This window comes from Odontesthes bonariensis, chromosome 23, assembly GCF_027942865.1.
Source record: "Odontesthes bonariensis isolate fOdoBon6 chromosome 23, fOdoBon6.hap1, whole genome shotgun sequence".
NCBI classification, from domain to species: Eukaryota; Metazoa; Chordata; class Actinopteri; order Atheriniformes; family Atherinopsidae; genus Odontesthes; species Odontesthes bonariensis.
This window is the reverse complement of record NC_134528.1, coordinates 5,479,355-5,493,176: the sequence shown is the minus strand read 5'-3', so window position 1 is coordinate 5,493,176 and position 13,822 is coordinate 5,479,355. Positions and strand designations below refer to the sequence as shown.

Here is a 13,822-nt window from a genome sequence, read left to right as displayed (position 1 = left end):
CGTTTAGGAACCCGACTTGGGATACTAAAACATTAAAAAAGCAGGAGAATGTGACTCGAGATGAGCTCACGTTCTCCCAGCGCTGCTCAGGCCTGACAGACCAGACGCTACGATGACTCTGGGTGGTCACAAAGCTGTATTCGGTCTGGTTGGTTTCTATTACCCCAGATAGAGGCTGTTCTTGTTTTCCTGGGGTGGACCCAGTTTAAACAGAAAGTAGTGGACCTGAACCAGCACTGGAGCCTCTTTGGTGGGAAAATAACCCAACGTTGGTCATGTTCTGTTGGCGGGATGGGAAGACGAAACCCATGAAGGGGAAAAAAGTCAGAAACAATGTTTTATCTGTCAAACTCGATGATGTTAAAGTATGTAAACCCGTCACACTGGAGCATTAAAAACCTGTTAAACACTTAGTTAATTTAATGAACAATAAATATTATAATTATTATGTATAAACAATGAGACATTTACATGTTTTCAGCCATTTTTGTTCTGTTTTGGATGATCCAGTCTGGAGTTAGACTTCACTGACCCAGAAGCTGACAGGACAGACGGTGTTGGTGACCTTCCTGTTTTGTTTTCTGCTTGCAGGCGGTTTGTTGTGCTGACCACATGCACTGCTGCCCTGCATACACCAGGTGCGACCTGCTCCACAGCACCTGTACGCCCACGCAGGGCGCCGCCGCCGTGCCCGTCAGGATGCTCGCTGCTGGGACCGAGCGGGTGGCGACGCAGAGCAAAGGTGAGCCGTAAGATTCAGATCACTTTATGGTCACATTACAAATCCAATACTTCTACATTCAAGGGATGTCTGGAGTAAAGTACATAAAATGTTTAAACTTACACACACTCTACAAAGATATTCATCATTCTGGAAAAAATGCCCCTCTTAAAATAAGTAAAAAAACAACAAATAAAAGACGTTTTTGCTTGAAATAAGCAAAAAAATCTGCCAATGGAACTAGTGAAAATCGGCTTGTCAAGATTTCTTGAAATAAAATGTGATATTTGGAACTTTTCAGTTAAAAGTGATCTTGAAATTAGCTTAAAAACCTCTTCAAATGAAAAAAAAAAGCTTGTTTCATGTGAAATATGACTCAAAACAAGATGTTTTCAAGAGTTTTTCGTTTAACAAGATATTCCAGATGTATTGTCTTAAAACAAGTCCCTATATCTGGCTGAAATGGTGCTTGTTAGGCAGTTGTGTCTTATATTAAGTGTGATGAGATACTCAATGAGACAAATATACTTGGTGAGATTTAGATTTTTTCCATTGTGTATTGGAAACAGTGGCACGTCAGAGGTTTAAGCACCGTTAATGATCTATTTGAAGATGGAGTGTTTTTGCCATGTGATGAGCTGTTGCAGAAACTTGATTTGGTGGGAAAAGACAACTTTTGGAAATTTTTGCAAATGAGGAGTTGCGTCACTTCCAAGCCATACAATATTACTGATAATATGATGAGCGATTATATGAAACTTCCACTTAGAAAACGAAAAGCCTCACAATTTTTCCCGAACCAGGCGGAGCGTTGCACCTTTATCTGGTTCAGCACCACAGACTTTCATCCCGGCCGCTTCACACTCGGCGCAGCTGAAGGTCACGGCTTGAAGAAGCCAACAGAACCGCATCGACGTTACCCTGAGGTTTCCCAACCAGACGCCACCTTTTATTGGAGCTGAGTACTTTCTGCAGACAGATTTTAAAGCTTTGAGGACAAAATGCAAGTCGAATTAAAAGTCCATCCATCCAACTGCCATTGGGTTAGACTCTAACCGTTAGAGGACTCGTTCCTGAGTCGATTTCAGCTTTGGCTGTTAAAGACATGCTCTACAACTTTTTCATGGTCATAAAATTGCTTGGCAATCATCAGATTGCTTGGCTGACCCGTTCTGAAGAAAACGGTGACATGTCCATCTCCATCTGGTGGCCCTAGCCCGAAACAGCGCTTGCAACTTTGCCTGTGGCGCCGCGTGCTTTGTTTAGCTCTGGAAGTCTCGCGACACACGAGAGCCGAGAACTACTGCTTCACGGCAGGTCGTAAAGGGCTCTGAGCCGAGCCAGGGAGCCTGATAGACACCCCCCCCTCTCCATTAGCTGTCGACGGCTAAATTGAATGCGGTTACGGCTAAAATCGTTACATTTTCCAAGTCAAAAGTTGTGAAAACGATGTTTGGTTAGCAGCCATTGAGCTAACCACTGTTTTCATCAGTGGATGTAGCTGCTAGTGTATATAGACAAATGTTGAGCAGTTGCCGTGTGCAGGTTAGCAGTGATGTCGGTGTAGAACTTGTCATTTTCATTACAATAATTTTGAAAGCGGCTTGCTGGAGTTGAAGGTATTTGAGTTGTAACTGTAAAGGTGAACATACTGTTATGTATTGTTCCTGGCTTACGAACTATATCTAAAATAACAATTCTCTGTTTCTGAAGCGGCTGGCTATAGCACTAGGACTAGACATGTCCGTTTGTGTTTATTTCAGTGGATGTTGCTATAAGGACTTTTGTAGAACTGCATTTGTACAAATACAGTCTTCCTGCGCCAAGTAGTAGGTCTTGGTGTAATGAAATTAGGCTATGTTACGATCGCTTCCAGAATGATCTTTTTAGGACTGTTATTATTACTATTTGGGTGTGTGTGTGTGTGACTGTGTTCACTTTCTCATGCGGACCCAGGACAAATAAACCGTAAGTTGCCTCTGGTGGGTTTACGACAGTCTGGCTAGACTGTCGCCTATTTTCTACGGAGCTCCCCCTACAGCTTTGGGGTGTGTATTGCATGGTAAACAAACCCCGTATTACTGAGCCCTGCTTTAAATAGGGGTGGGTATTGGCAAAGAAGTCACGATTCACATGCCACGATGCGATACTATCACGATACTTGAATTATTGCGATATTTTCACTGAACATACTTTAAAAAAAAATACAGCCATTACCAGTGGCTGACTGGCTGTGTATGATCTGGATAGTGTCTTCAATTGATACATAACTCAAAGCAAATCAATTCATAACTGTATTTATTGAAACAAATTTTGGAGGTATTGCCATTAAAAAAATTTTTACTGGACACAAATATAACTATTACTGGACACACTCATCACAAAAAGTGCATAGGATTTATAAAACTTGAAATAACAAAATAGGGATGCTCAGTACACACAAAAAAAGTGCATAAGCTTTATAAAACTATATAAAAAAATATATATTGCAAACATCCCTTGCAGCGAAATGCATCAATTGCATGTGTCCTATCATTAAAGGCATAAAAAGATGAATAAATAGATACTTGGCGTCAAGAATCGATGCAGTAGATCGCGAAAATTCGAATCGCGATGCATCGTCATGACGATTATTTTGCACACCCCTACTGTTAAACCTGAGAGGTATGTTTTTGCATGATGCTCGGGGAGAACCTGCAAAATCCACACAGAGAGAACCAGCCAGGATTCAAACCTCAGAAGGATTTTGCTAAATGTACAGAAACGAGTGCACGAATGTAGAAAACGCAGCTCTGAAACAATGTGGATTTAAAAGGGTTTTAAAAGAAGAAGTTTCAGTCGTATAAAGCAGGAACACAGCAGATCCTCACGTTTTTTTTAAATGTGCTTTATTTATACAGCCCTTTACAGACGATCCTTACGGTGTACCAAAGTGCTTTACAGCAGGTAATAAATAAAGAGAAGAATAAGTAAAAATAAATAAAAGAACAGTGAAGGCAACAAAATCAAATAAGATAAAAGTGTCATACTCCATCATTTTACACACTAAAAGGGTTTTAGCTTGACGGATGATGAAGGTGTTTGCTTAATTCTGCCAGTTAGTTGAGTTCTTTGTGAAAATCCTCTTCTTGACCTTTTTATTTGAATAGAAAGTCAAACAAATTAGATCAGAGTGGTTTTCCAGAGGCTTCGGGAGCGATTCTGCTTGTGCAAACAAAATTCTCAAAGCCTTTGTCAGCCGGGGGAGTCGTGGAAAGTCCGATGAATGGCGCTCGAATCGGTGTGGATGAAGGAGCCGTTCATCTATGATTGTTTCAGCGTTTGAATCTTCACCTGAAATGTTGTTGAGGCAGAATGGGGGGGAAAATATGTGGAGCTAAAAAAAAGAACACAAACATGTTGCTAAATCCAATATCCAACAATGTTGTAATCTTATCAATGCGGTGAGCATTCGTGATGAGATCTGAGGTTTCTGTTTGTCTTTCAGTCCACGCCGTTCCCTGCAACGACTCTGTGGCCTGCGCTGACGGGAGCACCTGCTGCAAAGCCTCACAGGGACAATGGGCCTGTTGTCCTTTACCGCAGGTACCGGCTTCTCTGCTTCCAGCTGACCTTTGGCTGCACTTTTTAACCAAAGAACTCTGGGAGATTTGTTTTAAACGCAGAGGGTTAGTTCGCCTCTTTTTTTTTTTTTTTTTTTTTTTGACTGTGTGACATCCCATATTAGCATTTCTGAACACCTATAAATGGAATTTTTGTCTTTGTTGTTGGTTCTTTGTTTTGTTGTTATGAATCTAACAAGGAACATTTAAAGTAACTATTAAAATAAAGTTTAAAAAAATGACCACATGGAGACCAAAAAAGACAAATCCCTCCAAAATAACACCGAAAACGCAGAAAGAGACACAAAATGAGACTCAAAATGTCAAAAATACACAAGACAAAAACAATCGGACACAGTTACACACATAATGCTTACAAAAAACATTAAAGGGATAGTTCGCCTCTTTTGACATGAAGCTGTATGACATCCCATATCAGCAACATCATGTATGAACATCTTCTTACCCCCTGCTGCGTCCTGTGAGCAGAGTTCCAGCCTCGTTTTGGTGTTGATGAAGGTAGTCCGGCTAGTTGTCTGGGGTTTAAAAAATAAAGCGTTTTGCTTCTTAAAACAATATGCGTTCAACAGAGTAATACATTTGCATCACAAAATCGTTCTCCAGGAAAAAGTCAGACCTCACAATCTCTTCGCCCTATTTTCTCTCCCATAAATGATGTTGCTAATATGGGCTGTCATACAGCTTCATGTCAAGAGGCGAACTATCCCTTTAAATTACACAAAGATACACACACCTATACAGAGATATTTGCAGTTGTTTTGTGTGTGTTTTCCATCCGTGGCTGTAAGATATATTTGTTTATTGGTGTTCTTCTTCGAGCAGCATGACGCTTTGTTTGTTGCTTCATTTATTAAGATAAATAGTCTGTCAAAAGAGGCGAACTATCCCTTTAATGTTTTTTGTAAGCATTTTGTGTGTAACTGTGTCCGATTTTTTTTTTTTTTTTTTTTTTTTTTTTTTTTTTTTTTTTTGTCTTGTGTATTTTTGACATTTTGTCTCTTTCTGTGTTTTTTGGTGTTATTTTGAGGGATTTTCTCCTTATTTATTTATTTTTTTATTTTTTTTTTTGGTCTATGTGGTCATATTTTACTTTATTTTAATAGTTACTTTAAATGTTCCTAGTTAGATTCATAACAAAGAACCAAAAACAAAAATTCCATTTATACGTGTTCAGAAATGCTAATATGGGATGTCACACAGTCAAAAAGAGGCGAACTGTCCCTTTAATTGGACCAGGTTTCCGCTGGCTTCCTTTTGCTTGCTTGACGACCCGTTTGTGATGCGGATTCGTTGACATTTTTGCTCCTCTTCCTCGCAGGCCGTGTGCTGTGAGGACCACCTGCACTGCTGCCCCCGCGGCACCGTCTGCAACCTGGCGGCCTCCACGTGTGACGACCGGTCGGGCGGCGCCGTGGTGCCGCTGCTCGCCAAAACGCCCGTATTCCCCCTGCAGCCCGACAACAGCAAGTGTGACAAGTCGACGTCGTGTCCTGGCAAAGCCACCTGCTGCAAGACGCTGAGTGGAGACTGGGCCTGCTGCCCCCTCCCTCAGGTAACCGGCGGGCCGTCTCTTTAGCACAAACACGTGAAGAAGAGAGTCAACAGTCTGGTGATTCTGAGGTTCTATGTATCAGGACATAATGTGAAATCATCCCCAGGAGGCTTTTTAGGAGGTCTGACCTGCCAAAACCAATTTATCTAAGAAATCATTATAATCATATAATAAACTCTATATTTGTTTGGCTTGAGTACCTTTTCCCAAATTTAATACAAGTACCCTTCTCCCAGACAACATTTTGCTTCTATAACCGCAATTAAAACCACAACTAGTGGTAGGCTATATGCTGTAATAACCCCCCCTTTTCAAGAATAAAACATCACAAATAAGAAATGGAGTGTCAACTTTAATCTCGACAGGAAAAATATATATTTTTTTTTTTCTTATGCCTGGCCCTAATACTAATAATATTTGTAGGCGACGTGAAAAAGTCATTTTTTCCATTCCTCTGTGGGGGAGTCGGGAAGCAGCCAGTGCCTAATGTTGTTTATTTATTTATTTTTTTACAAACAGATATCAGAACACCAAATTAGTAATTGTTGAAGTGCGCTGGGTGAAAATCATCTTTCCCTAAAATAAAAATGCAAAACTGGAGAGGTATTTTCACATTAAGTATACCTTCCTATGTTTTGTGTATCCCTAACCATAGCTGTCTTATGACTGGACAATGCCAGAATATATGCCAGTGATTTGCATCCTGGGCAGAACCAGCCCAGATCATCAGCCCTCCACCACCGTGCTTGACAGCTGGTGTGAGGTGTTTGTGCTGTTTGTGGTCTGCTCTGTACAAAGGACATTGTTCCAGAAGTCTTGTGGTTTGTTCAGATGCAGCTTTGCAAACCTAAGCTGTGCTGCCATGTTCTCTTTAGAGAGAAGAGGCTTTCTCCTCCTCCTCTAGGCAAGGCAATTTTATTTATAGAGCACAATTCGTACATGAGGCAATTCAAAGTGCTTCACAGCTACATAAAATCACAAGAAGGCAATAAAATCATTAAAAACTAAAATAATAATAATAAAAAATGAAAAAAAAATGTTAAAAACCCTTTAAAAATAATCATTAATTAATTTAAAAGTGAAGCGTGCAGATAAAATACTTTCAGGTGTCATATGCACAGCTAAACAGAACTGTTTTCAGCCTGGATTTAAACATTGTCAGAGTTGAGGCCTGTCTCACATCTTCTGGAAGACTGTTCTACAGTGTCATGCTGCGTGTACACCAAGAGCGACCTACGCTGCCTGGTAGCGGAGGTCGCTGGAGAAGCTTCGCTTGAGAATTTGCTTTGGAAGCTTTGGTAGCTCGTGACGTCACATTTAGACTGTTCAATTCTTAAAGGCCCCGCGGCTGTGCAGAACCCCCGTGAAAAAAAAAAACATGAGGAAAGAGAGGGCAGGGACACGAATAAACGTGTTGTTATTTACAATTTGTTATACAAGATATACATCACGTTACAAATGATGTAAAACTACATTGGGTACACCTGAGAAGAGCGGGAATAGCAGAGGCAGCTGTGAAAAAGAAACTAAATTCGAAATTAAATGCGAAATAAAACGTAATTGCAGTGAGAAAGGTATGCGTGGGGTTACTACACTATTGTATTGAAGCACTCGACACGGCAATTGCAACAGTCTCAGATTAAACGACTATTGTTTGGACAGGAACCAAAGTTTACACGTCTGTTTCCGCGGATTGTCGGACCCCTACAATCTGTGGATTGTCATTGGTTTTCGCCGAAACGCGTCATAGCTCATTACCATAATGTTGAGTTTAATCGCTTGAATCCGCTCTGGTCGCTCAGTTCGCTCACCCTCCATAGAGAAATAATGAATTCCAGCGCTCAGGTAGCGTAGGTCGCTCTTGGTGTACACAAGGCATAATAAGTCATCTGAGTTGTATTTACCTCATTTTTCAACCTGTTAAGGACCAAATGACTCTCATCCCGATAGATAAAACCTGAGAATATAACAACTTTCTCACGTGACTGTAGATTTGAGCTTAAAATCAGCCACAAATCTGTTTTAGAGAGATGGAAATCTTCCTCCCTCCAGGTCTTAATTACAACACAAACTTAAAAACACCCTCTAAGCATACGATGAACCTGTGTTGGTCATGAACTGTAAAGCTCTTATCATCTCACCCGCCAGGCCGTCTGCTGTGACGACCACGAGCACTGCTGCCCTCACGGGACGGTCTGCAACCTGGAGGCTGAGACCTGCGACGACCCCTCCGGCTCCTCGCCGTCGCTCAGCTGGCTGGCGAAGGTCGCCGCTCTGACCTCGCAGGTCAGCATCTCCTGTTGGGCTCTGAGCTACCAACTACTTATTTAGGATCTTTTGTAGCCTGTATTTAACCTTAAAAAAATCATGATTTATGCGTTAAACCTTTTTGCTTTCAGTGTTTTTATGAGAGACCTTAGAATTGCCTAATTAGGGACCGAGCAGTGAAACTGCTATTGTATCTGTAGTGTTTCTTCTTTCTTATTCTTTGCAAAAGGTGCTCAAAAACTCTTGAAATTTTGCGAGCGCCACCTGCCAGTCGACGACATGAAAAAGAATCTAAAGTTTATATTTTTGGGAGTCGCTCATTGACTCTGTAGCGCCCCCTACGATGCTTAGAAATGGTCCCCGCAATGGGGTTAGTTTCACGTGGGACGACAAAATTCAGTGCACTCATTCATCATGCCCAGACGCACAAAAAAGTCTCATGCCGCCATGGTCCCACGTGCACAGGAAGGCGGCCATTTTGGATGGAAGGTGAGTTTTCGTACCATTGTTGCCCGATTCCACACAGTATGATCGAACTCCTCCTACAGATTTAATGCTACAGACTTCAAACTTGGCCAGGTTACTCTTAAGACATGGGGGGGGGGGAATCATGGAGAAACTTTTTCAAAACTTAAAGGGCGTGGCCAGGCGGTGAAAATCTTGTGATGGCGTTTGTGGTTTGAAAGCCTTATAATCATCGCAAGGTCATGAAACTTGGCACACATGTCCAGTTTTATTTAACCCCGACTTTAATCTCGCCTTTCAGGCCGTGTGCTGTGACGATCATCAACACTGCTGCCCCAGCGGCTACGCGTGCAATGCGGCGGCGCAGACCTGCGACCAGCCCGGCGGCCTGAGGCTGCCGTGGCTGCAGAAGGTCCCGGCCCGGCAGGCCCGGCTCAGCCTGGCCCTTTCAGCTGGAGCCCGACCCGATAAGAACATGTGCGACGCTCAGACCAGCTGCCCCAGAGACACGACCTGCTGCTTCATGGAACAGACCCACAAGTGGGGCTGCTGCCCCCTGCCGAAGGTAAGCGGGGTCATCTTTTGGCCGATGTTCGGAGGTACGAGAACAGCCACAGAGTTTCTCTTGTTTCCCCTTCAGGCGGTTTGCTGCAAAGATGGAAACCACTGCTGCCCCAGTGGACACACCTGCGAGCCCCACCGGTCCTCCTGCTCCAGGGGCCCTCGTGTTACACCCTGGTTCACCAAGCTGAGCGCTCGCATGGAGGCAGGCGCCGTCACCGACGTCAAATGTGACAACAAGAGCAGCTGCGCCACGGGAGCGACCTGCTGCAAGCTGCAGACCGGAGAGTGGGGCTGCTGCCCGCTGGTCAAGGTGCCAACGCCGACCCTACGTTCATGTTGAGCTGTTTGTTTAAAGGGACAGTTCGCCTCTTTTGACATGAAGCTGTATGACATCCCATATCAGCAACATCATGTATGAACATCTTCTTACCCCCTGCTGCGTCCTGTGAGCAGAGTTCCAGCCTCGTTTTGGTGCTGATGAAGGTAGTCCGGCTAGTTGGCTGGGGTTTAAAAAATAAAGCGTTTAGCTTCTCAGAACAATATGCGTTCAACAGAGTAATACATTTGCATCACAAAATGGTTCTCCAGGAAAAAGTCAGACCTCACAATCTCTTGGCCCTATTTTCTCTCCCTTCGTATCACTGCCTGCTGCCGCCTGCCGACAGCCGCGCCTGTTACGGTGTTTGCTGCTCGGTCTGCACAGCAGGCAGTGATACGAAGGGAGAGAAAATAGGGCCAAGAGATTGTGAGGTCTGACTTTTTCCTGGAGAACTATTTTGTAATGCAAATGTATTACTCTGTTGAACGCATATTGTTTTGAGAAGCAAGACGCTTTATTTTTTAAACCCCAGGCAACTAGCCGGACTACCTTCATCAACACCAAAACGAGGCTGGAACTCTGCTCACAGGACGCAGCAGGGGGTAAGAAGATGTTCAGAAATGATGTTGCTGATATGGGATGTCACACAGCTTCATGTCAGAAGAGGCGAACTGTCCCTTTAAAGCGACTGGCAGGGACTGACATCTACCCCGTCCTTAGGAGGGGGCAGGTTTGGTTACTCGGCCTGTGGCCTCATTATTGCCCCGTCCCTTTGCCCCTCAGGCGGTTTGCTGCGCTGACCACGAGCACTGCTGCCCTCAGGGCTACACGTGCAACATGCAGACGGGAACCTGCGAGAAGAAAGCCTTCGACCTGCTCCTCCACACCCTCCCCCAGAGTAAAGTGGTACGGTCCGACCTCAGAGGCTCGGAGGAGGATGGGGACGTGTCGTGTGACGGCGGGGGGGAGTTCCGCTGCCCCGAACAGCACACCTGCTGTAGGACCTCGGCCACAGAGTGGAGCTGCTGCCCCTTCCCCGGGGTAAGTTCCCCTGATGCCCTTCCTCTACAGTCTGCAGGGTCGGCTGCTCCCGGTGTCTGACGGAGAACTCAGGACGTTTGGGTTCTAATTTCCCAAGTTTATTCAGACCAAACGTTCCTGCTCGGGATGGAAAATGAACCGTTTCTTTGTTTTAAAGGCGCCATGGCATGAAAATAAATGGAGGCTTTTATGTATCTTTATAGGCTTTAGTGGTCCCCTAATACTGTATCTGAGTTGTTTTTTTTCCCCAAAATTCTGCCTTGGTGCAGAATTACAGCCAGTCCCAAACATGAGCTTTCCTCAGGATCCTCAGAATGAGCTGTTTAGGGTCTGCTGCTTTAAATGCAGATTAGGAGGAGAAAGGCGGGGCAAAGATTGCTCTGGTTTGCAAAGATGCACGTAGCGCGAGTCATTTCAATCAGTGGAAAGGCAGATATCGTGCGCGCCATAACACCAACAGCAGGACGGCTATCAAAACAACAAATAAGTACACAACACTGGCGTTACAGTAAATGAGGTGTCCACTCGCATACCTCATGCTATTTACCGTTACATTAGCGACAGTGACCGAGCTATTAGCTGCAGAGCTAACGACACAGACAGACTGACCGTTTTGACTCTGAATCATTATCCTGATGAAATGCACTGAATTTGCGGATTCATTCTTCTTCAGGAAGCTTGAAGTAGGGGGTTTTGGTCTAAAATGAGCGCGCTAACCATCTCATGGGCATGCAAACACCTCCAACAGCCCAGTTGGCAGAGATGAGAGCTTGCAGATGCTATTAGCTGCATAGCTAACCGTTAGCTGCTAACGATACAGACACGTTCCTGTGGTAACAAGCTATGTAACTATACTGTACATACGGGAAAGCTGTAACAACCTTAAAAAGTGAAAAATTCATGCCATGGCTCCTTTAAAGCTGAAAGCTGTGAAAGAGAAGAGGAAACAAAGTGCGTTATGTGTAAGAAAATGGGTTTTAATTGGTTTAATCGTGCTGTTGTTTAAAGTTTTAACTGTCTGAAGTGGGCAGGGATGGAACAGACTCCCTTCTTTAACTGGAACGCTGACCAGAGAAAGGAGGAGAGCGTCTGGAGACGCACCACATTCAGGTTGAAGCCTCTAGCATGGTTGCAGAACGAACATCTGCGATGACATTCAGTCCAAATGTTCGATGGAGCTCCACTCCTGATGATTCACCTGCTCTTGGTTTTGTTTTGTTTGCCCTCATCAGGCGGTCTGCTGCGCTGACGCCGCGCACTGCTGTCCCGCCGGATACTCGTGCGACCTGAAGGCGGGCGGCTGCACCCGGCTGACCTGGGACGCTCTGCTCGGGGACAGGAAGACGGACTTTGTCCCCCGCGGACTTTAATCCCACGCAGGCGCGGTGAAGACCTTCCGCCTGGAATCCTCAACATCTGCCCGGGTCGTCTGTGGACAGCAACGTCCCCTTCCACCTCTCACATGTGCGTTCGCCGTGGGTTTTTTGGAGTATTTTTCTTTTTGTTTTGAAGTAACAGAACGCACATCTGCAGGACATTTTACTAACGGCAGGAAGGAGGCTGATGGTGGGACTTCACAGCTTTACTGACTCTCGTCTTGTTTATTTCGACACTGCGCGGGGGGACGCTGCATGTGGTGCACCTGGTTTTAAAAGTCTGTCGTCACGTAATACGACCGCTCGTGCCGCAGAGCGAGCTGCGTTTCCCTTTAATGTGTCCAACGGGGAGCCGCCGCTCTGCGCCACCTCATGAGGAAATACAGTTAATCCCACCGTTTACATTCAATAAAGAGCTCAACTGTTTTCACGCTTCTTCAGTAAACTTTTAATGTGATTATAAAACTGCCTCAGAATAAATAAAAGGTGAAATCTTTCTCATTTTAATCCATTGGAAGCTAATTAGGGACCGAGCAGTGAAACTGCAAGGACCCTATTTTATCTGTAAGGATTCTTATTTTTCTGTCTTTCTTTCTTTCTTATTCTTTGCAAAAGGTATGCGAAAACTCTTGAAATTTTGCAAGCGCCACCTGCCAGTCCACGACATGAAAGAATCTAAAGTTAATATTTTTGGGAGTCGCTCATTGACTCTGTAGCGCCCCCTACGATGCTTAAAAATGGCGCCCGCATTGGGGTTAGTTTCACATGGGACGACGAGATTCGGTACACTCATTCATCATGCCCAGACGCACAAAAAAGTCTCATGCCGCCATGATCCCACGTCCACAGGAAGGCGGCCATTTTGGATGGAAAGTGCGTTTTGGTGCCACTTTTGCCCGATTCCACGCCTTGCATATGATCGAACTCGTCCTACAGATTTAATGCTACAGACTTCATTTCTTCTTTGATTTGTATCTGTAAACGATGAACCCCCCCCCCCCCGAGGCTTTTTTTCACTCATAATTGTTTTTTTTTGTGGGATTTGTTGACGGGAACATCTGGAAAAAAGACCAAACTCAGCAGCAGCTCGGTCCTCGTTTTCAGTTAAAGGGACGATGAAACGGCGCCGCATGCTGAGACCAACACGAATGTACTTTGAGAGCCTGAAGTTTGTCAGAAACGTTGTTTTAAGAGTTTTTAATAACAAGTTTTTAGTTTTTTTTCTCTTGATTCGAAAGTCGAGCGTTCAGGCAATAAAAGATCGTTATTCCCTGAATCCCAAATTAACCGTGTGAGTGATCCAAAGATGGAGGCTTTGCTGTCGCAGAAAACCAGCGAAAAAAAGCTTTGTTTTTACCCAAATGTTTAATAATGAAGGTTCTGAGGATCAGGTAATCGTTGGCCTGCAGCTGTGGTTTGTTTCTGGGCGTCGGGAGGAATATTTGAACTAGTAATCTGTGTTTTTTTGCTCCATTAAAGGTTAATGGAAAGGATGAAACTAGTTTTTAAACCCTCAAACATCATGAACAATGACTGAGCATAAAAGTCTGTTGTTGTTTGGAGAAGTTAACAAATCCCTAAGAAGCTAATCGAGCTTCTAACATGGTTTTAATCTGTTTATTTAATTAAAATTGGGGCCCATCCTTTATATAAATGCTGTTTTTCCTGCTGTAAACTTCATGTTGGCTGCCTTTAAAGGAAGATGTCACCTTTCAGATAGAGCTGAGGGGGGAAAGCTGGAATAAAGTTCTTCAAAATACACTCTTGGTTGATGTGATAATTAAATTCCATGAGGTCATCCTGCAGGATGTGCAGACGCTCGCATAACAACAAGCCAGCACACTTCCTCCGGCCTCCTCGCTCCGTATCCTCTTACCACCTCCTCCCCGTCAT

The 13,822-nt window shown here is 44.1% G+C and overlaps 1 protein-coding gene across 2 annotated transcripts in view; it reads left to right on the top strand.

Annotated features, from left to right (window-relative positions):
- grnb (granulin b) overlaps positions 1 to 12,643 on the top strand; it is a 28,286-nt gene extending 15,643 nt beyond the window's left edge. For both annotated transcript variants that reach the window (XM_075457567.1, XM_075457568.1), the window contains exons 10-17: positions 592 to 742; positions 4,209 to 4,306; positions 5,663 to 5,896; positions 8,045 to 8,182; positions 8,931 to 9,194; positions 9,270 to 9,503; positions 10,296 to 10,553; positions 11,786 to 12,643. In XM_075457567.1, the coding sequence (XP_075313682.1) occupies positions 592 to 742; positions 4,209 to 4,306; positions 5,663 to 5,896; positions 8,045 to 8,182; positions 8,931 to 9,194; positions 9,270 to 9,503; positions 10,296 to 10,553; positions 11,786 to 11,923 (1,515 nt within the window). In that variant the 3' untranslated portion in view covers positions 11,924 to 12,643. The remainder of the gene's footprint in view (positions 1 to 591; positions 743 to 4,208; positions 4,307 to 5,662; positions 5,897 to 8,044; positions 8,183 to 8,930; positions 9,195 to 9,269; positions 9,504 to 10,295; positions 10,554 to 11,785) is intronic.
- The last annotated feature ends 1,179 nt before the right edge of the window (positions 12,644 to 13,822 follow it).